This window comes from Vespa mandarinia, chromosome 21 (genome assembly GCF_050613455.1).
Source record: "Vespa mandarinia isolate Hongniang chromosome 21, ASM5061345v1, whole genome shotgun sequence".
Taxonomy (NCBI): Eukaryota; Metazoa; Arthropoda; class Insecta; order Hymenoptera; family Vespidae; genus Vespa; species Vespa mandarinia.
The window spans coordinates 3497501-3519565 of record NC_140830.1 but is presented as its reverse complement, the minus strand read 5'-3'; the positions used below and the strand labels follow the sequence as shown (position 1 = coordinate 3519565).

The following is a 22065-nucleotide window of genomic DNA, read 5'->3' as shown; positions in this document are numbered from 1 at the left end:
CGAGTTTAACATTGGTCTTTATAAAAATGAAAATGTATACAATTATAGTAACCGATTTTTTAGCTGCTAAGTTGTTACATAAGTACTCTTTTATGATTAGAGCATACCGCAGAAAAGAATTAGTATGATTACTCTCTCCTTTCTTTCTTTCATTTCTTTCTCTTTCTCCCTCCCTCTCCCTCTCTCTCTCTCTCTCGCTCTCTCTCTCTCTCTCTCTCTCTCTCTCTCTCTCTCTCTCTCTCTCTCTTTCAGTCTTCTGTAACAAACTCTCGCCCAGCGATCTTAAATTGCGATATTGCACTAAACAATAGACAAAACTATGCAATTAACGTTTATAAACTAAAAACCATTTCGTACTTAATTGATTTTAAACGAGGGAGAAGATTTCTATATGCAGGAAATAAAGGTAAAGGTGGTCGATTAACGACAGAACCACAGGGAACCATCTGTAATAAATTACACCAAGGTATGTTTATTTTTTTTTTTAAATACGATTTAGTCGTGTCACTAGTTTTTGCTATTTTACGTTACGTGGATGTGATGTTGGCTGCTGGTTGTTATATAATTGGTAAATGATTAGTACTTATTAGAATCACGCCGCAGCAAGTAGATATTACAGCAAAAAACAGATGTTTAATCGGTCATTTAAAGTATTTTATATATCTGACTCAGGACATTTATACTGTATCACGAACTTTCCATTAAATTATTACTTGCAACTTTCCAAAAATTGATTTGCGTTCGTAATCGATTTTTTTCTTTTTTTTCTCTTTTTTCTCTTTTTTTTTTTCTTTTTTCTTTTTTCTTTTTTTTTTTTTTACTGAGTCAGTCCTGCCTGTGTGTGATCGTCTCTTTGATATAATAAATGTAAATTTTTTTTTTCTTTTTTTTTTATAGCCGTAATCAATTGTATGTATAATATAATAATAATAATAATAATAATATTATTAATATTAATATTAATAATAATAATAATAATAATAATAATAATAATAATAATAATAATAATAATAATAATATTAATAATAATAATAATAATAATAATAATATTAATAATAATAATAATAATAATAATAATAATAATAATAATAATAATAATAATAATAATAATAATAATAGTAATAAGTAATCATGATGATGATAATAATAATAGTAGGTAGCAGTAATAATTCATCTTAATAAATGTAAAAGCTGGTACACAGAGATAACAAGCGACTCGCAAGTTGTCGCAGAGACAAAAAAAGACTTACAAAACGCGACACATGCACAATACTAGACAAAAACTTGGACAACACAAATCACCAGACTAATTTTTCTCCTTTCGTTTCGTTTCGTTACGTTTTCATTTCAATTCATTTCAATTCGTTTCAATTCATTTCTTTTCTACACCGATAATCGAAACAACGACGTCTCATGATACCTGCTGACCCAATATTAATATAAATCATATTAATATGCAATTATCTAAAATCTTCTAGAACTTCTTGTTTACGGAGCCTGTCATATATCTCGAAGGCTTGTCATCTATCCAATAATTTTGGACACGATTTAAAAACCCTTCCTTTATACGAGAGCCTCGACAGACTAACAAGATGTTGATAGTACTGAGTGGAGATAACTCAATTCAGTGAAACTGAAACCCCATAGTGGTTCAGTAATATAGATAATAAAACCCTATTCCAAATTATAGGTAGTCTGAAAAACACATCCTTTTCAGGGGCCTTCACAATTAATTCTTTTCATCGTTTTCATGTTCCTCCTCTTCAGAATCTGCATTATCGAGCCAGAGCAACCAACGGTACACCTAGATAATAATTATATGTATAACACCTATGACGTATAAATGTTCAAGTACATGCTTATTACAACGGACATCATCAGACGCAGGATGGACAATCGCATGGATACACCAAGAAATATTCTTAAAATGGAAAGAAAGGTATATAAATTATTTCAACGATATTCTTCCTTTTCTTACCTGGAACAATGCTTCGCCCTTGCCAGGATAAGCATCAGTGACATCTTCTCTCCATTTGCTAAAGGCATCTTCTTCGATGATTCCAAATTCGTAAAGTGCCACGAACCATCTTCTCAGCATTCCTTTAGGAAAACTTTGCGAATAGCAAAAGACTTGTAATGCATGGAGAGCTGTAACTTGTGACTCAAGGGCCTTAAGGAATGTGTCAAGAAAGCCAGCATATTTACGCAATAACACACGTTCCTTTTGTACCAAATCTTTATCAGGAGACTGAGTTTTATCGACACCAGGCGCCAATGTTGTTTCCTATTATTAAAAAAAATTATATATACTCCTAATGGTACCCACCCATCGTTGAAATATACAAGGAATATTATTTTTCTATAATAACTAACCTGAGTTATATATTTAAGAAGAACATTCATCAATGCGTTAATGAATGCAGCATCGCAGTAGTGTAACGGATCTAATTTCTCCTTAATCCATTTGTAAAGTGCATTTGGAGTTGAGTCAATTTGTATTTGACGCCACATATCTCCTTGGATCCTTAGAAGTGGACACAAGAATGTTAATTCTCTGTCCTCGAGGATTTCTCCTAGTCGTTCTTTTGTTTTGTCTGCTTCCGGTAACTGGCTGATTAAATTTACTTTGCTGCTGTTGAAAATCTGCAAGAGTTTTGCTTTTCCTTGAGTACGATGAAGTTGTTGAAGAGTCAGTAGAAATAGCGGATGATATTGGCCATTCTCCGTTACAGAAGTAAGATCGGTTAACAGTATCAGGTTGTCCACAATGGCCTTGGCTGTTAGAAAAGCAACGTGAGATGTTACACAAGGCACGCTCTCTTTTTCTGGTATACTGGCCACCAATTCCTTCCACCCTTCGTGCAATTGTTGTGCATTAATAATAGTTTCTCTTTTCAATTCGGATACGAGTTTGGCAGCAAGATCTCGTTCGGAGTCTCCGCGGTCCAATGTATTCGAATATATTGTACAAATTGCGTGACGCAAAAATCGTTCGGGTATCTTAAGATCTTTGAAGGCTGTTATAGCATCCTGAATATTGGTATGATTAGCAAGATCGTCCATCAAGGCATTCACCTTCTTTAAGATTTCTTCCTTCGAAGGACCTTTATCCTTCTTTTCTCTAGCTTTTTCTCTCTTATCTAAAGGTCCCTGTTTAATTATGATCGAAGGAGGCGTTTCTTTATGTAACAAAGGCGAACTGGGTTTGAGTGTGGCAGTGCGCAAAAGTGGTAGATCCGATGTTCGTCCTGGGAACAAATCTAAAAATTTTCATATTTAATATATTATCCTAATTTATATTACTATACACTACGATAAAAGGTATACCGATCCGTCATAAGGGGAAGGGAGAGGGGAGGCGCTAGCTTACCGCTATTCAGAGGTAGATTGGGATTGATGTTAGTCTGCTTAAACATCATAGAATTGGCCGAAGGTCTCAGAGACACTTCCTCTGGATGTCCAAGTAGCATCTTGTTTTTATTAAAGCGAAGTTCCTTAGTACTATCTGTTAATGGGAGAATAAAGATCGATGAGTATTATTTAATCTAAAAAAAAAAATATATATATATATAGATATATATATAGTAGCTCACTATTATTAAAATTCTGAGATGAATTATGCTGTTGTTGATTGTGTTTTCCTTGGAAGTTATTCGGATGACGATTCTGGTTCTGGTAAAATCCTGGTTGGTTACGTTGATTATGACGGCCATAACCAACCCCGGGAGTAGTTGAGAATCCATTCGGACTGAATGGAGACGGCATGCCAAACGAAGGGGAAGTTAGAGGAATACTTCCCATCATGTCCATTTCTAATCCGCCACGACCCATCTTTCTTAAGAACTCAGCTCCGAGGCGATCCTCTCGTCTATGGAAGCCATTACCCCTCGAAGTCTCCTCGTTATCATTGCGGATTTGATTGATAGGCATCGGGCCCTCGGTGGTTGTGGCCTTACGCGGTGCCCAATTATCACGGCGTAATTCAATGACATCACGCAGCATAAATTTAATGCGTAAAGGAAGATCACCTCTCTCTGCCAAGGAGTTCATACGTGTGAAGTATTGATCCATAAGTATGCGGCCTTTATCCGAGTCAAGGATACGGCCGCAGGTACGCATAATCTGGCAAAGGTATTCGATATCCTCGGCGTTGTCCCCCCTGGATCCCCTTCGCCTTTTCTTATGCAGCAATTCTTGGATGCAGTTATGTAAAATACATTCCGACACGATCCCAAGCTTTCCAAGTTCTCCGATAAACTTGATGTGGCCAAGCATCTTACGCTTGGCGATCTGCCGGCGATGTTCATCCAGAGGGCTAAGTTCATCCTGATTTTCGAACGCCTCGCTTGCTTTCGAACGATTTTCAAATTCGTCCTGGCACTTGTTAAGTAGGAGTAATCTGAATGTACTTTGAGCTTTTTGACCTTCAACGATCGATTTTCGAGGTTCAAAGTTTGCAGCTTCGTCGGACAGCCGTTTGCACAGCTGTGCATACATAGAACTGTATTTGGGCTCATCAAGTGCTTTTTCAAAGATCTGTAAAATGATTCGTTATCAACCATGCGACTTTATTCATTTCCGATAAGTATACTATACCAAACGAATGACACTGGCGATAAGAAAGATAACAAATGTTCCCCGAATGATGAGTCAATCTTACTCGTCTCGTACTTACCAAGAATATGACACCTTTGAGAATTACATTGGAGTTGAGCTCAAAATTGAGCAGATCGTTGCTCAGCTTTGCGAACTTTTCCGGTGTGAGCTTGTTAAGAATACCCCGCACCTTTCTAAAGATGAGATCATTTCTGCTTTCTGGGGTGAGTGCATCGCGTCTAACAGTTGAAGGAGGGATCCAGCGTTGCTCAGTGGATAGGGAGCGAATATCGTCCCTGGAAGGCATCGAATTTTTTTAATCTCAGTGTTACAAGTTAAAATGCAACACGCAGGATTGGGTGTAATAAGCGGCTCGCGTATGATCGCTTTACTGTCAAGGCGTAACTTTTGTAGACCCTGACCTTCCTCCCGAGACACGAGAAGCACCCCCCGGTCCTGTGGGGTTGTCCGTTGTTGCGCGTAGGTTGGCCCCCTTAGTGATAAATCACAGCATACAGAACTTCCTTTAGAAAGCTAAAACAAACGAGAAAACATAATATATTCCTTAATGTCTGATATTATATCTCTATAATCGATATAATGCTAAATTTCCCCTTTTGAGAACTGAGTGTTTGAACCCCATCAAGTGATCCATTAAAAATCAAAATGGCGGCACAACGAAGTCGATAAAGTAAACCACTTTTTTTACCCTTATGCTTTCTCGAATATAAGAATTCCATTCACGATTGCGTTGTATCGGTGATTTTTATAATAATATTGATTATACGTTCGTTCTGACGTCATAACAATCTCTTTTTTTTTATTATTCATTTATCTTTTTATCTCATCATAAAAAATAATCGACCAATATAGATTGATAAGAGAGACTGAGAACCACTGTCCCCTACGTAGATGGCGTTAGCTTTGTCATTTCTTTATATATTCAATATTAAAAAAAAAAAAAAAAAAAAAAAAAAAAAAATATATATATATATATAAATAAATAAATAAATAAATATATATCCTTTTCGAAATATAACTTTGCAAACTTTCCTGTAACTTTAAAGAAAGAAAAGATAAAGTATGAGTAAGCAAGTTTCGGTTTACAAAAGGAACGATCGAATGACTTTGGGTATTTGATACATACGAACGCGACGAAGACGAAGTATAGAAGAGGATACTCTCTGGGGAGAAGCCTCTAATATAAAGGAGAAGCACACACGTGATGGTTGGTCACGAAATTAGAAAGAGAGAGTGACTAGAGACCTTCCAAGAAACTTGAAGAAAACAACGGCTTCGATCTCCAAGGAAGAAACGTCGTGTATTCTCTTCTATCGAGTAAAAAGGAAGGAAAGAGAAGCGTATATAGGAGAAGAGAAGAGATATATATGTGGGGCGCGGCTCATGGTCAGACGGTCAATGACCCCTTCCATCCTTCCTTTCTTCCTTCGTCCCACCTCGGTCGGTCTCGGCTCACCCCTTCGGCCGATTTCGCCGAGGCCATCCCGGCCTTCGTTCGTTCGGCGAAGGTCGGCTCCCTCCGGCTTTGATCGCCATACCACCGAGATTATCCCGGGTTTGTGGATGGCGGTACGAAACGACGCTTGTCCATCGAATCTTCTCTAGCACATTTTCTCGTGATAAGAGTAAATCCTTTAGTGCGGTTGCCTCTTGCCTTTCGAAACTGAACTACATATCTCTTTGATAGCTTTCAAATGCGCAGGTGCACTCAGCATCCCTCTCTTTCCTTTTAATTTCTTTTTCTTTTCTTTTTTTGTTTATTTGTTACAAACCATGTATATACGCAAACCACCTATTGGGTGGTTCAAATAAAGTGTCACAAATTGTTGCCTTAGAAATCATTGCATATAGCGGTTCATCTATATGCGAACGAGAAATTGTTACATTTTATTTGAACTACCCTGTATATACGATTCGTCGCGATCTAACTAGTAATACATATATATATATATATATACGCACGCGCGCACTACTACAAAGTGCAAGCGAACCAGAGTACAACGCCCCGCACGCGTATACTCGCGGTTGAATCTTCACTTCACGAGAAAGAAAGAAAAATATCTCCTGAACTTCGAGCACTTTCTTTCATGGAATTCTTTAACTACACACCAAGAATGTTTTTTTGATACACAAAACATTCGTTTGGCCACACGTCCAAATGATTCGATCTATCGTGTGGCAAGATTGATGAAAATAAAACTGCAAGGGAAACACATTTCCAATCTCAATTTCTCAACTGCATGCATAACAACAATACATTATTATATTTGTGAGACATAAAAAGCTTATTTAAATTTTGGTGCTCTAATTGATCGTCATCGACAACTTGGTCGAAATTTCGCGTGACGCTGTTAGAAAACGAGAACAAAAAGCAAAGATAAAAAAGAGAATAAAGAAGCTGACGAAGGGACATCAAAACTCGGTGGAAATAAGAGAACTTGGAAAAACGATATAACGAAATGTGTGCAAAGTAATCATTCAAGCGACGACGACGGATGCAGATGTAAAAATTAATGTTGCACTTCCGTTGGCCGAGTAACGTGATAAAACCAACTATATTCGTGCAAGTTTTCATGAAGAAAAAAGAAAAAAAAACGTATCCAATGTATTTAAATACATCTAATGAACGCATCATACATATACATAATTGTTATAAGTAATACAAAATATTATTCAAACATTTCTCATGTGATTTCATGTTTTTTAGATATGCAATATTATTATCTATTGACATGCACAAACGTTAAATTAATGATCGAAATAAAAGTGATACGAGCGCGTCGACATATGAATATTTTTTTATCAGTTGTGCGTGCCTTGACCTTCGTACGAAATTTACTTCGTATTCGAAACTCATTCAATTCACTTCGTAAATCATTACGTTATATTATTATCCGAAGAAATGATTCGTGTGGAAGATTAAGAGGTTAGGTTAGTTTTATCGACAATATGCACGTGATGATAAACACACCTCTATGACGTACATCATTTTGCAAGCGGTTACCAAATAAAGATATAAACATGTCGTGAGAAGCATAATTATAAAATTCTCTTTGTCTCTAAGTACTTTAAATTCGTCGAAATCCACAAATGGAATTCGTTGGAGAATTTATAGCTTGCACTTATTTTTTGTATTGCAAAATACTTTCACGTAGTAGTATTTATTTATCATTTTCAATTGACGCATTTGTAAAGACGAAACAAAATAAAATCGTAAACTAGATCATCCTATCCTAGTATACTTAAAGAATATGCATCGAATTGCGCTTGCATCTATTACATTTACTTTCAGTTATACATAGTGATGCAATAATTACTATTATAGCAAGTCGTGCTTCTGTTCTCGTTTATGTTTTCTACGAATTATTTAATTCTAAAATAGATAGCACATTCGATATCTGAAGATACGATTAAACGAATTATTCAAAGTTCCAAATAAGTCGTGTGTAATGTTCTGATTATTCCCGATGAAGTAATGAAACTTTCCTAATGAAAAATCAACTATTCTAATGAGAAAGATAATTGTGAAAACAATATTAATAACGGATAAAATTATCATAACGGGTATTAGAGAAAAGATGGCGGATTCGTTCGAAGAGCGCGAAATTTAAATCGGAATAACGTTCGAGGTAGAAAAAGATCGCAGCCTCGAAGCGAAGTAGTCCTTGAGAGATCATGGTACATAAAAAGAAAAGTGGGGATAGAGAGAGGGGCGGTGGGAGGGGGGAGAGAGAGAAAGAGAGAGAAGCTTGTGTCGGCGGTACAGGAGACAAAGAGATAGCAATGGAGTGACGTAAAGGTAGAAGAAGGAAGAAAAGAGAGAAGGAAGGCTCTTCCCTCCATGGATATTTCTCCCGAGACTACATCTCTTTTACTCTTTTTTTTGTACACCATAGTTGTGGTCGTTGTGTGAAGAAGCGTTCTTCTCCTCTCTCAATAGTGTACATGTATATACAGGTTTGCGAACCAGAGTTGCCAACCTTTGTAAAAGAAATATCGCTGGATGAACCACAATACCTAAAGAAGTTTTCTATCAGGAAATAGAAAAAGAAAAATAAAAAATAGATTCTCGATTAAAAGAGCTAACGTATGTAGTATGAATAATCATCTCAACGATATGTTTTACTAATAATTTCACGAAAGAATATTATGAAGAATTTTCGAAGAAAAGAAAAATGCAATTTCTCCTCGTTCCCAGAGGATTCTTTTTTTAACAACACGAAATTCTATTTTTACACGTCGAAGTCTGGCTCCTTTGGTCGAGACTCGTTAAAGACAGAGCACTTTTAGGAGTTGTTCCGGAAAAGGGGGAGAAGGAGGTACGCATAGGTCGGTCGTGGAGCGGTTAAAGCGCCAGGGCAACGCCTCTTCAGTGCACGGTCGAGGGAAAGTTGTAGGGAAGGCTGCTTGTCTCGGGGGTGGACGGAAATGCCAAAGCAGAGGGGTGGCCCCTACTATTCTCGCTCGATGCCTAAAGCTACCATTATGTCTGACGACGCTTACAACATTTTTCGAAATTCCTACCGACTGATAGAAGAAAACTATGAAGAGAAAACTTGCAAAAGAATTAAGCAACAAAACAGGTCAGATTCTTCATGGCATGAAAATTAGAGAAACAAGATTTGCGCCCGCGCACTCTGACATCCCACAATACACATACATACTCCTCCCAATCCCATTGAATCAATTCTTGTAAAAATAATTTTCCTTTTTGCGGATACAATCGATCTTTGGTAACATTTGAAATTATTTTTAGGACACAACTTAGCGAAAAAACGTGCGACTTACGTAAATGTGTGTGACGTACGTCGAGAAAAAAGAGAGAGAGAGAAACAGAGAGAGAGAGAGAGAGAGAGAGAGAGAGAGAGAGAGAGAGAGAGAGAGAGAGAGAGAGAGAGTTCACCTCGTGTTTCTCAAACACGTTGCCCTCGTGTTTCTGCAAGATACATTCAGCTTCGTCCATGACATTAGGAAACGTTCCAATCGATAACCTCCTCTCATTGCTATCGATCCTCTCACTCTCTACCTTTCGCGCAACCTCCTTGCATCGTTCATGGTCAAAAACGAGATTACTTTTTTTTTTGTATGTTCAATGACAATATAAAACTTTCATTAAGCTGACGTAGTAACTCAGTAGAAATTTTCTTAGCTAAATAATTAAACGTAGATAAAATAGGCGACGAGAACTTTTAAATGTATGTCTTACAAGACAATCACTTTTGTAATTTACTAATACAACATGATCTTAGATAACTGATACGATAGAATACATTGTCTTTGAATTATTTTTGTTGTTAGAGACATTATAAACAAGAAACAGTACGAAATGTTGAACTAGGACAAGCTTATGACCCTGGTAGCTCGTCGTAGTCGTGTTATATACCGTCCATAGGCGTAAACTATAGTCTCTCTAGCAAACTGAAAGGAAATCAGTGCGTCTATTCATAGTCGGATGAGCGTTTGTTAAGTCCACCGTGACAAAGAGGCCACGTATGTATGTTGTATATATACATGTATGTATGTATCTATGTACACGTCAAACGTCATGCTTTTTTCGTTCCTTCGATGATAAGAAAAACCGTCATATGGCTTTCCAAGAACGTATATAACTAAATCGATTGAATCTTCTTGACTATATCTTTTTTTATTTCTATCTATACCTTAGCCTATAGATAACCAAGTTTGTCGTGTCAAAGGACTCTCCTCGTTTTATCACCGTTGATCTACGACCTAATTTTATTATAATTTCTATTATAGTCTTTAATTGATCTTAATGGTATTTCTTTCTTCTTCTTCTTCTTCCTTTTGTTTATTTTCTTTCAGAGTGCACGATACCATCAAACTTTTTGTGAATTGCTCCTAGATGGTGCTTCGAGTCGAGGATTCGATTTGTGTCACAAAATGGCCGCTTCATTAAACCCGGCCTCAGGCAAGATCGTTCATTTGATCTTTCAAGATTACGATGGTTTTCTTTAAAGTATTTCAATTATATCGAATCAATCGACAATAGGATAATTGCAAATAACGATAAATAATGAACGTTTACATTTGCCGTTAACCTGAATAATATTACAACTGTTGATTCAATTTCACCACTTATTGTTAGAGTTAATAATAGTAAGTAAGAATGATAAATTTAAGGAATAGTGTAAAATATTATTTTTCCTAATGGATTTTAGTTTAAATGTGTCAGCTGTATACTCCTTGTTATCGCTGAATATCAAACAAAACAGCGTCAACTCAAGAGACCACTGAAAGTAACTCGATAGACAGCGGTATGAATCATATACCGCGTCTGGCTTGCATTACCAGATAACGCGCGATAACAAATTAGTACAAAGAACCTCTCATTTTTTTTCTTTTATCGAGAAAACACTTCGATCAAATAATCCTTTATCTTTGTTTATAACAAAAGAGAGAGAAAGAAAGAGAGAAAGAAAGAGAGAGAGAGAGAGAGAGAAAAAAATTCGCACATCGACTGATTATATGTAAAAGTATACTAGAGATAAACTAACAATCGTTATATCGCTTATGTTAGCAAGTTCGAACTGGAGTGATTCTCAACTTTTATTTCTTTGAAATTGTTCATAATATCTGAAACATGATGATACGATACGAACATGGAAGATACGAGATTCGATTATTATTAGTCTAATGTTAAAAAAAAGACTATTGTATTTTATCGTGAGGTAAAAGTTTAATAAAGGGCGAGAAATCACGAGTAGAAAGAATAACGACAAACTATAACGACAGGGAGGAAAGCAATCGTTCGGATCTAACGATCCCATGGACCGTTCATCCGGTGGAAGGGTCGAGAATTACTCGAGACTAAAGTTTAGAATCATGGATGTTTGATGATCGATGGACGAAAAGAGAGGAAGATAAATAAAAAAAAAGTGATAGAGTTAGAGAAGATAAGGAAAAAGTGAAAAATAAAATTACGCGTAGTCGAGGAAATTTCTCGATATCCAAAATTAGATCTACGAGAACAAGTACAGGGCCGCCGTTGTTGAATATAGCCTTACGGATGTGGCTTCAAAAATAGCTACACTACCTCCGCCAATCAAATAATTACCTATGCCGAACCGGGCTTGTTTCTAATATTCGATGTACATCGGCCAATTCTCGGAAAACCAATGAAATAAAAAAGGAAAGGATTTTTGCGAACACTCGAATTATTAATAAATTTGAAATATTCTAAGCTTCGAAATTCGAACATTTTTCTAAACTATACAGATGCATTTGTCGTATCGATACTATCTATCTGAATAATGTTTATGTATACGTTTTAATAGTTCTTTTTTCTTCTCTTCCATTCAATCATATTTTTGTGCAAACTCGGTTGAGATAATAGTGTCATGACGTGTGTACGGCGAAGGTAAGTAAAATCAGTCGATAAAATCGATACTCTTTGTTGCAAAAGGTAGATTGTGAAACCAGGCTTCTCTCTCTTTCTCTCTCTATCTCTCTCTATCTCTCTTTTGTCATGACCCGATTCTGGAACGTGCGAGAAACAAAAGTGAGGTCTCGAATTTTTAGAAAATTACATGCAATCATTCGTTTTTGGCGAACAAGTTGGTCTTCAATTTTCATCTATGTAAGGAAAAAAAAAAGAAAAAAAAAATAAAAAAAGAAAAAAAATAAAATAAACGAGATTTTCAAAAACGATGATGGAAGTAGTTAATTCGCGAGTAATTGTCGTACAAGCAATGACGAATAATTTCAGTGAAGTAACGGTAATCTTGGAGGTTGGCCTTTAAAGTACCGTAACGATTGTACATTTCCTCGTCCTAAGAGGCACGTCGTCCATTGCCAACCTTACACGTATAATATTTACACATACTTAGAAAATAAGTTTTAGAATGTGGGAAATTGTAAACAGGGTTGAATAAAAATTTGGAACGAGAAAAGGTCAGCAAAGCTAAAAGAGAAAGTTTTGTGAACTCTCTGTGTGTGTGTGTGTGTGTGTGTACACTTCGAAACAAAGGAATGCAGCTATAATCTTTCAAAGATTTTCATCCTAAGTATACAAACATATATATATATATATATATATATATATATATATATATATATATATATAAACTGAGGCCATGTAAAGACTCTTACTTAAGAATCACGAGGCTTATTAAAATGCAACAAGGATTCTCTTTTTTTCATATTGCAAGTCACGAAAGAAATATATCCATCTTTTTTTTTCTTATTGTTAAAAAATATAAATCGTTCTTCAACAAACGAAGATGAATGGATCAATGCTTCGTTTTAAGGTCCTACCAATAATAGTAATAAAACTCATCGTGAGGAAAATATCTCAATGGACGGAAAGAATTCACCAACCTTACCGACGAAAAAATATTTACGTCTGTCGAACGATCTCGACAAAACTAATGTTTCTGATATAATTCTGATATTAAAAACAGTTTTCAAGAAAGTCCAATAAGATCGAACGATGAAACTTCTCCTTAACTATTCACGAGGAACATATATTTTCGAATAAAATTCACTATACGCGATATGAACGTTGTCGATATATAATATATATGTACGTATGTATGTGTATATATATATATATATAAATGAAAATATAATAGGTAATTAAATAAGAAAAATAATTGGAAAAAACAATGAGAGGCACGCACCTACGTGAACCGGTAGCGAAGGACGAAGGAGAACTCATGAGTTGGAGCCGACGCGTTCCGAAGAGGAGCTTCGTCGGAACCATTCGGGTTTCTCGTTCCCTCCACCATTACCACTACTCCGCCAGTCTACCGTCATCCACATCTCTCTTTCTCTCTCTCTCTCTCTCTCTCTCTCTCTCTCTCTCTCTCTCTCTCTCTCTTTCTAAATGCGTGCACACGCGTGCACAGGCACGGCTAATGATCGATGAACGGTACGAAGTGAGACGAGTGTATTGCACGGCTGTTTACGGTTTTGCACGAAGCAGTACGCCAAGGCCGATTCGTTTTGCTTTGGTGAAAGAGAGAGAGACAGAGAGAAAATCATTTACAACGTTTCATTCTCTTGGAACAAAAAAATAAGTATGTCGAGATGTTTATTTGGGTAAACGTTGAGAGAAATGCAATCGAATGGTTCTGTCACTCGAAATAATTTGCTTTCTTTTTATTTTTCATTTTTTTTCTTCTTCGTGCTAGCTGAATTATCACTTGAGAGATCGAAATACAAAGAAAAGAGAACAGATTCGTGAGAATAAGAAAGAGATGGGGAGAGAGAGAGAGAGAGAGAGGAGAAGAAAGAGAGAAAGAGAAGGGTTTGATACTATACATAAAGGAAAAGTAAACGCGTTTGACGTAGCCGAATGTCGTCGTCTCACGACGATGACGACGACGACGCTTCGTCTCTCTTCGTTTCATCTCGCCTTGCCCCGCCTAACACGACGTCGATGGTATCTTCTCTCTCTCTCTCTCTCTCTCTCTCTCTCTCTCTCTCTCTCTCTTTCTCTCTCTCTCTCTCTCTCTCTCTATCCCTCTCTCCTAAACGAGAAAAAGAGAATTGGCATTTGCAAGCAAGCAAGCGAGATCACGATGACGATGACGACAACGACAATGACGACGACGATAATGATAATGATGATGCGAGGGCGTCTCTAAGAATTTTTAGATAAAACTTGCCTCGAAATTCGTAGAATAAACGTTTACAGAAGTGATTCTTTCATTCCGATTAATTCTTTAACTTCTTTAATAAAGTTTTTCTTTTTTTTCTTTTTTATAACGTAGACAATGATATTCAATCGACACTTATTTAATCCTTTTTTTATTTCCCCGATGCAACAGAATAGATTGCTCGTTCTAAAGAAAGAGAGCAGAGGGAAAGGGGGAGAGAGAGAGAGAGAGAGAGGATAGATTCGTAAAAATAAAAGTAAAACGTCAAGAGATGCGTGAGTATATATGAGATAACTATAGTTTGGCGTCCTTTCTTCATCTTTCTCAAATCTATTTATCTTTCTTTCACTCTTACATATATACATACACCACACACACTCATCTCTTTCCATTTGCCCTCTCACACACACACACACTCTCTCTCTCTCTCTCTCTCTCTCTCACGAGTCCAACGCACTTTACAAATCGAGAAAACAAAAGATAGTGCACTGACGAGCAATCGAAACGATTCATTCGAGTTCATAAACGAAAGGCAGTCGTTCTCGCGTATTAATCTCGTCTTAGTCGTCGTCTTCGTAAAAGTAGAAGTGTATCTTAGCGTCGATTGAGAAATAGAAAAGAAAAAAAAGGAGGAAAAAATGTTGAAAGAAACGAGTACGAGAGAGTGAGTGAGTGAGCGAGCGAGCGAGCGAGCGAGCGAGAGAGAGAGAGAGAAAAGGGAAGGGTTCGATAATCAAAGCACAAGTATTAAACGTACTCAACTAGATTATTTACTGAGAAATGTTTTCTAATATATTAAAAGCGCCATCGTTAAAGTCTCTCTCTCTCTCTCTCTCTCTCTTAACCTATCTATCTCTTTCTTTTTTTTTCTCTCTCTCTCTTTCTCACGCTATAAACGAGGCATCGACGAGCCTCGAGAAAGTTCCTTCGTACCTTTACAACGGCCTTCTCGCACGTTTATTCCCCCGATGGAATTCACTTAACACGTTTGAAATGAGGTACGCGTCACCGACGCCTTTCGACGTCTCTAGACAACCGTTTCGAATCGCTCGTTCTTACGACTAAAGCAAAAGGGATATATCGTTAGAGCGTTTACTTACGGGCGACGACGGTTGTTGTTTCTGAAGACTTTCGCAATCTATCGGTTGGACTCGGGAACTTCCGTACGGTACGTCTCGTCAATTCAATGTTTACGAGCAGATTAACCTTAGTCACCGTCAATCTTTATCAATTCGATCTATCGATATAATTAATGGAAAATGATTTTCTTATTTTCCTTTTATATATTACAAACGATATTTCACCAATTTTCTTTATTTCGAAGAAACGTTTTAATACTAATCTTGACTTCGTTGGTGATGATTTACGCTCGACGGTACTTTAGCCATATCCAGACGAATAAACGTTTAACTCTCTCATCTTTTTCTTCATTCACAATTTATTTCCAATTGCTTTCCATTCATTTTATATCCTACAATGTCTAGATTATTTTATAAGAATTAGTATTTCGATTGAATGAATAATTAATGATTGGTATGTTCTTTTAAGGAATTCTTGACTTTGGTAGTACTTCGGCGGTTCTCTAGTTTCATTAATATCTTTCGAGATTCGTTTGAAATTAAAATGAAAAGATAGAACGAAGGAAAATTAATATAATATATTGTCGTCAGAATTTTAAAACATTTTCGTGCTTTTAAACATATATTATTTCGTTTATTTTCTTGTATATTCTATACGATTGAAGACTCGAAAAAATTGTCGAGACGGTAAAACAGCTCCTTGAATATATTCACGTCTCTCGGATACAAAGGGGCTATTGTCACATGGGCGGTGCATTAGATCGTTTAGGCAACTGTCATTTTCCAAGTTCGGTACGCGGAGATAACTCTCTCGGTTTTTTTTTAAATGTAAAACAACAGGACAATTTCTATATCTAGATATTAAGAATATCTGTGATAAATCTACTCAGGTATGTTCGATATTATTCGTCTCTCATCCTCGACAATTATTTATAAGTTCTAATAAATACTAATTTAATCTGTCTAACGCGAGTATTAGTTTGTCGTGTACTATTGTTTCTATGTGTAGTTAAAAATTATTTATTATGGCGATATTTTACAAAAAAAATAATCTTTCTACTACAGCAAGTTTCGTTTAAAAAATCAATGCAGACATCGTAAAATCATTTTTTTAATTTTGCAAAGCTGGACGAACAATCGATATATTTCTTCAATATATTTAAATATTGTTTATATATATATATATACATACACATATTATATACATATATTAATTTATAGTTATTCATTTTTAAGAGATTCTATTTGATCTATTAATTCATATAATGTAATAATTTGACCTTCCAATTCTTTTACATTTCTTTGTAATGATTAATTTTATTAACGATATATATATATATATATATGTATATATATATATATATATATGTATATATATATATATATATATCGTTAATGAATATATATATATATATCAAACCGTTTATCTATCTGTCTATCTATGTGACAATAAAATAATAAAATTTATGTATATATTTTCTTTTTTCTAATGACCTTGAATGTTAATGCTATAGCTATAATATATTGTATTCATTAATGGACTATTATGACAACAAATAATTAACCTTTGTCCTTAAATGGATAGATAGTCTGTGGAATAGTTTGTATTACTCATAATGTTAAAATTTTTAATAGGAAAAGTTCTATGTATATATAATTATATATCTACATACATAAGTGTCCAACTAATACATTAATTGTCGTATTGAGAAATTTTGTTATAATAAGTTTCTTTTATTACAGAATGGCTCACAGTTCTCAAACTTATGGGTCCACAGACCAGCGGACAGATGTACCTGATGTAGGGTTTAGTCCTACTGAACTTTATAATCTCAGTGAAAATATAACCACTAATATATATACTATTAATACAAACTGGAGAACGCTTGAACGTGCATATAAGAACATTGGGACAAATAAAGATAGTGCAGGACTCAGGGATAAAGTGTATGTAATAAATTTGTAATTTTACTATATCTTCCTGATATATACATATATATCATAATTCATAATTATTTATCATTGCTTCTTAGACACGAAACACAAGACAGCACAAATCAAGTTGTAACTCAAACAAGCAAAGATATTGCAAGACTTACTGTATTGATGAGGCGAGGAGATAAACAACAGAAATTGCAAATTGAAAAGTTAACAACCGATTTCAAAGATGCATTACAACGGTATTCTACTATGCAAAGGGTATAAAGTGTTTTATTATGTTTAAAATAGTACTATCAAATTCTGTAATATATAAATTGATTCTTATTTAACATAATATACTTTTTGCAGTCAATTGCTGAAAAAGTGAAGAGACATATTTTGACTACAAGTAATTTAGAAAATGCTTCTGAAGGAGATGATGAAGGAGAAAGACAAAGTTTGCTTCAAATTCAAGATGACGAGCGCAGAGCAACACAAAGGTTTGAATGTGATATATTTTTTTTTTTTTTAATTTTAAAGGTCATTATGACCTTGAAAGGCTCTAGTTACTTGTACTTTTAATTAGTGAAGGTAAAACCAGTTCTATTACATTCTATGTTTTGTATAATGATAATAGTTTTTCAATCTCTTATAAAAACTATTGTTATGTAGTTGCACAAATATTATGTCTCTGTAGGACTTTTTAAACAAATTTTCATGAAGTAGTCATAGTTTGTGGATTTTATAGCAGAAATATGAAAATAGATTAAATTTAAAATTTCAGTGAAAGATTAAGTAATTCCATCATGTATTATTTGTATAAAGAGCAAGCTATAAAATGCACTTGAGTGTATGGTAAGTCATTTTTAAGGTATTTTGAGATTATAAAATACTTTTTTCCATTTATTAAAGATAAGGATGTGTAAAATCGATTTTTTTATGTCTTGCTTAGAACACTTGAGTTTCAACAAGGTTTACTGCTCGAGAGAGAAGACAGGATAAAGAACATTGAGGAAAAAATATTGGATGTAAATCAAATTATGCGGGAACTAGCAGCATTGACATATCAACAAGGAGAGACTATCAGTATGTATATTTTTTTTTTTTTTTTCCCGTTTTTTTTGAATCAATTTTAAGTCGACTTAATAATCAATTTATCTTGTTTAGAAAAAAGAAAAAGAAAAAAATACATGTTCTATATTAGTTGATTTCGTTTATGATTTATGTCAAATGTAAATATTAATTCAGTAATTCATTAAATTGTTCGCATTATTTTCCAGACACTGTTGATAACCATATAGAGAATGTATATGGTAATGTTGAATTGGGAGCACAAGAATTAGTTAAGGGAAGTAATTACCAAAGCAAGTTTCGTCGAAAAGTTTATCTTTTGTTGTTACTTGCAATAATAGTCGTCATTGTATTAATTATTATTCTAGTCACTAAATTAAGTTAGCGCTTCTAACTAATATAGGTGACAAGAGTGTATCAAAAAGGGCTGTCTCAATCTATTATATACAATTTTTAGAAATGCTGCTATATTAAAGTTGCTATTATAATTTTGGTATTTTATATACTTGAATTTGAACTGGAAAGAGAATAGAGACTTGTTTTGTATATGCTCGTAAAGGTATTAATGTATATTTTGAATATATGAGAGAAACTTTGTTTATTCTTGAATTCATAAAATATTTGTTAATACTACACATAAAAGCACATAAATTCTATTATACCGTTGTGCTCTCAATGTATCTTTATTTTCAATTATATTAAGAGTAATATAGTTCATTATTAAAATTAAAATTGCTACCCCAACAGTATAAATAGTTAGAGAGCACTTATACGAACAATTTTATCCAGAAGCTTCTAAAAATTGACAGAATAACTTCGAAAAACATATTGTATTTTAAAGCCTATATAATAATCGTGTATGTCATTTTTATAGTACACATTCGTTCGTGCTTTGCCTGGTCTTTATTTTATTATCTTTATATTTTTTACTAATCTTGAATATAAAGATAAGCGTTGTGTGGCATTTCTGCTGCTGAAAGTATTCAATATGCATAAAGTTTATAAAAAAATGTTAGCATTGTTTTGTGACTTCAGATTTTATAACAATTTGTATCCTTTGTTAAGGCAATGGATTAAAATTTGCTGATATTGCTCTGAACTAATATATTTTATTATTTTCCTAATTAAATAACTATTACTTTATTCTTTAAAGAATTTTATACGGCTTTTTTCTTTTCTACTCAATATACCGTATAAAAAATGACAAAGAGAGCAAATATATTAAACAAATCTTGTTCTAATCTATTAAATCATTTTACCATATATTTTTGCAAATCTGCTGAAGCCTAGAGATATTTTTAGTAGAAGTTTTTATAATCGTCACTTTAGCTATTGCAAAGTTGTATATAATGCAATTTTAAGAAAGAAATACATTGAGTATTCATTGAACAGATATTAAGATGTATTAGTAGTCTCGTTAATACATTCTCATGAAAAGTATATCATATTCGCAATGTTAATATATAAAAGGAAGAATAATGAGCTTATTTAATAGATTAAAGGTGAAGAATTACACATTGTTTATCTATCATTGAAAGTTATATGCTAAAACATATTAATTTTTTATTTAATTTTTGTGCCATTATGTCGGACACAACAATGTGATTGATCGTTCTTATTTATATCAAAGTCAGTTATTCATTACTTGTTATCTATCAAGTACTAAAAATATATTTTTATTTTACTAAAAAGATATTTTTCAGAATTTAATAATGCATATTCAAAAGATTAACTTATATATATATATATGTGTGTGTGTGTATATATATATATATAAATATATACATGTATATATATGTATATATATGCATATATATGCATATATATTTCTGCAGTATATATTATGATTATATTTTAGTATATAATACATTATATATATATACATATATATGTATATGTAAATTATTCAACATGACATATTTATTATTAATGAAGAGCCATGATAGTTAATGCCATTTATTTGAATACTTACTTCACTCTGTGCATGATTATAAAATTGTATAGTATAAAATCTATACTAATTACTTAATAATCATTGATTTAGAGATGTTTACATTAATTATTTAACATTTGTCTCAATATATGTATTATTTATGTTTATTTATATACTCAGTTTTTATCTACGATTTCCTCGAGTTGTTACGTTGTTCTGTTAGCACTTGTTACTTGAGGCTTCTTTCAATTAGATAACTTTATGTTTGCTGGTTTTGTACAGTGCTTAAGATATATCAAATACACACACACACACACACGTAAGCATGCACACACAAACACACACACACGCGCGCGCGCGCGCGCGCGTGCGCGTACATATATTTAGACTTATGTTAACTCAAGAAAAACTCATTTTTTTTCCTTTTTTTGTTTTTAAATTTAATTTAGAGTTATACATTGAGAGAAAGAGAATACAAGAAGATTTTGAATTTATTGAATGTTATGTATTTATCATATATAAGGCTATAGAATCAATTATGGTTGATTGAGATAGTCCCTTTTTGAAAATCAACTTGATTCATATATAATTATATTATAGGCATTCCACAATCCAAAAATCCAGCAATTACATTATCATTAGGAGTATAATCTACATATTGTACATATAGATATTCATTGACATTCTAAATAAATAGCACTTTAACAATGATAACATTTGTTGTTTATTTTCGCTTTATGTCAATTTAATTAAATTTTTATTTTTCAATAAGTATTTACTTTAACAAACATAAGATAAGAATCTTAATATTTATATCATTTATACAAGTATATAATATGTTATTTATCTCGAGTAAATCTTATTATTTTATAACATTCTATTAAATAATATTTGCAATCAGTGTTTAATATCTTTTCTTTTTAGAAAATAAATATATTAATGAAAAATGTATTATAAATGTCGTACAGTAAGTAGCGACGCAAATACAGGAACTTTCGTTTTGGATTGTTAACAAAATATTATTGTTAAAGAATAAATTAAAAATATAATCAATGTCAATTTCAACTTTTTAAATGTAAAATTTAATTGCTTAATCGATAAATGCAGTTTAACTTCGTTTGATCTGTTTGTTTGAAAGCATTGTTCTATTTTTTACGTGATATATACATATAATATACATTTCAAGTAATTAATATTTAAAATTATATATATGATATCGTAATTACAATATGTTTATAAGAGTTATTTGAATGAATCTAATTTTTTTCCTTTTTTTTTGTTTTTTTTTTGTTTTTCTTTTTTCTTTTAATTGCTACTTACGTTAGTTTCCTGTGCATTTTGCTTGGCGAATTAAAAACGTTCTACGTTTTAATCTTATTTTGTTGTTGAGATCTTCTTGCCTTTATCCTTGCTTGCAGAGTAAGTAAAAGGCCTGCTAGAACATCATGATTTGGTAATTTTTTAGCAAACAATAAACGTTTAACGGAGTCATCATAAGTTAATAGTGCAACCATATTTTGCAATAAAAATCCTTGACAATATTCTAAGAGTTGTGCCGCATTATAAACCTGCAAACAATCGATTGTAATTGTATAGTTTAATGATTGTATTTCTTTTTTATGATATCAACAATGTTTAATAATATGTATACCTTGGCATGAATATACATAGAAACAATATTATCTAAATCGACCATTGCTGAACATTGAGCCTCGCAATATCTTAATAAACCATCAAGTTGAAAGAAATTAGCAGCTGCCATTAATTCTAAAACATCACTCTGATTAACTTCCAAAGTTGCGCATCCCCCGTGATAAAGAAATTC

The 22065-nt window shown here is 33.5% G+C and overlaps 3 protein-coding genes across 11 annotated transcripts in view; 1 reads left to right on the top strand and 2 right to left on the bottom strand.

Moving 5' to 3' along the window:
* Positions 1 to 1107: 1107 nt before the first annotated feature.
* On the bottom strand, positions 1108 to 15472 carry NAT1 (N-acetyltransferase 1). 6 transcript variants are annotated; one of them, XM_035871692.2, is made up of 8 exons: positions 15338 to 15470; positions 5019 to 5130; positions 4676 to 4892; positions 3594 to 4536; positions 3371 to 3505; positions 2374 to 3260; positions 1979 to 2284; positions 1109 to 1804 (listed from the first exon to the last, which is right to left on the bottom strand). In XM_035871692.2, the coding sequence occupies exons 4-8, from the start codon at positions 4495 to 4497 to the stop codon at positions 1730 to 1732; spliced, it is 2307 nt and encodes a 768-aa protein (XP_035727585.2). In that variant the 5' UTR covers positions 4498 to 4536; positions 4676 to 4892; positions 5019 to 5130; positions 15338 to 15470; the 3' UTR covers positions 1109 to 1729. The 6 variants fall into 6 exon arrangements, with proteins under 6 accessions (XP_035727582.2, XP_035727580.2, XP_035727583.2 ...); XM_035871691.2 differs by lacking the exon at positions 15338 to 15470 and adding an exon at positions 15171 to 15312; XM_035871693.2 differs by lacking the exon at positions 15338 to 15470 and adding an exon at positions 13257 to 13395.
* Positions 15270 to 20940, top strand: Syx13 (syntaxin 13). Of its 3 annotated transcripts, none has more exons than XM_035871706.2 (6): positions 15270 to 15405; positions 17060 to 17263; positions 17350 to 17515; positions 17606 to 17736; positions 18189 to 18322; positions 18517 to 20940. In XM_035871706.2, the coding sequence occupies exons 2-6, from the start codon at positions 17061 to 17063 to the stop codon at positions 18690 to 18692; spliced, it is 810 nt and encodes a 269-aa protein (XP_035727599.1). In that variant the 5' UTR covers positions 15270 to 15405; position 17060; the 3' UTR covers positions 18693 to 20940. The 3 variants fall into 3 exon arrangements, with proteins under 3 accessions (XP_035727599.1, XP_035727598.1, XP_035727600.1); XM_035871705.2 differs by lacking the exon at positions 15270 to 15405 and adding an exon at positions 16009 to 16206; XM_035871707.2 differs by lacking the exon at positions 15270 to 15405 and adding an exon at positions 16910 to 16963.
* A 312-nt stretch (positions 20941 to 21252) lies between these two features.
* The window catches only part of LOC118443959 (ankyrin repeat and BTB/POZ domain-containing protein 2), a 22411-nt gene continuing 21598 nt past the window's right edge, over positions 21253 to 22065 (bottom strand). The window contains exons 12-13 of one of the 2 annotated variants that reach the window (XM_035871683.2): positions 21892 to 22065; positions 21253 to 21808 (exon numbers count right to left, since the gene is read on the bottom strand). The exon at positions 21892 to 22065 is cut by the window's right edge and continues 9 nt beyond it. In XM_035871683.2, coding sequence (XP_035727576.2) covers positions 21602 to 21808; positions 21892 to 22065 — 381 coding nt within the window. In that variant the 3' untranslated portion in view covers positions 21253 to 21601. The remainder of the gene's footprint in view (positions 21809 to 21891) is intronic. The other variant, XM_085663231.1, reaches the window with a different exon arrangement.

What these genes read in the sequence shown, in the direction of transcription:
- NAT1 (XM_035871689.2), bottom strand. Translation starts at nt 4,903, where the DNA reads ATGCCTTCCAGGGACGATATTCGCTCCCTATCCACTGAGCAACGCTGG. An exon ending in ATCTCAGAATTTTAATAATA is followed by an intron (nt 3,506 to 3,593) that starts GTGAGCTACTAT and finishes TCCCATTAACAG; the next exon opens with ATAGTACTAAGGAACTTCGC. An exon ending in TTCTTAAATATATAACTCAG is followed by an intron (nt 2,285 to 2,373) that starts GTTAGTTATTAT and finishes TTTTAATAATAG; the next exon opens with GAAACAACATTGGCGCCTGG.
- Syx13 (XM_035871706.2), top strand. Translation starts at nt 17,061, where the DNA reads ATGGCTCACAGTTCTCAAACTTATGGGTCCACAGACCAGCGGACAGAT. An exon ending in GGTATTCTACTATGCAAAGG is followed by an intron (nt 17,516 to 17,605) that starts GTATAAAGTGTT and finishes TACTTTTTGCAG; the next exon opens with TCAATTGCTGAAAAAGTGAA. An exon ending in TCAACAAGGAGAGACTATCA is followed by an intron (nt 18,323 to 18,516) that starts GTATGTATATTT and finishes ATTATTTTCCAG; the next exon opens with ACACTGTTGATAACCATATA.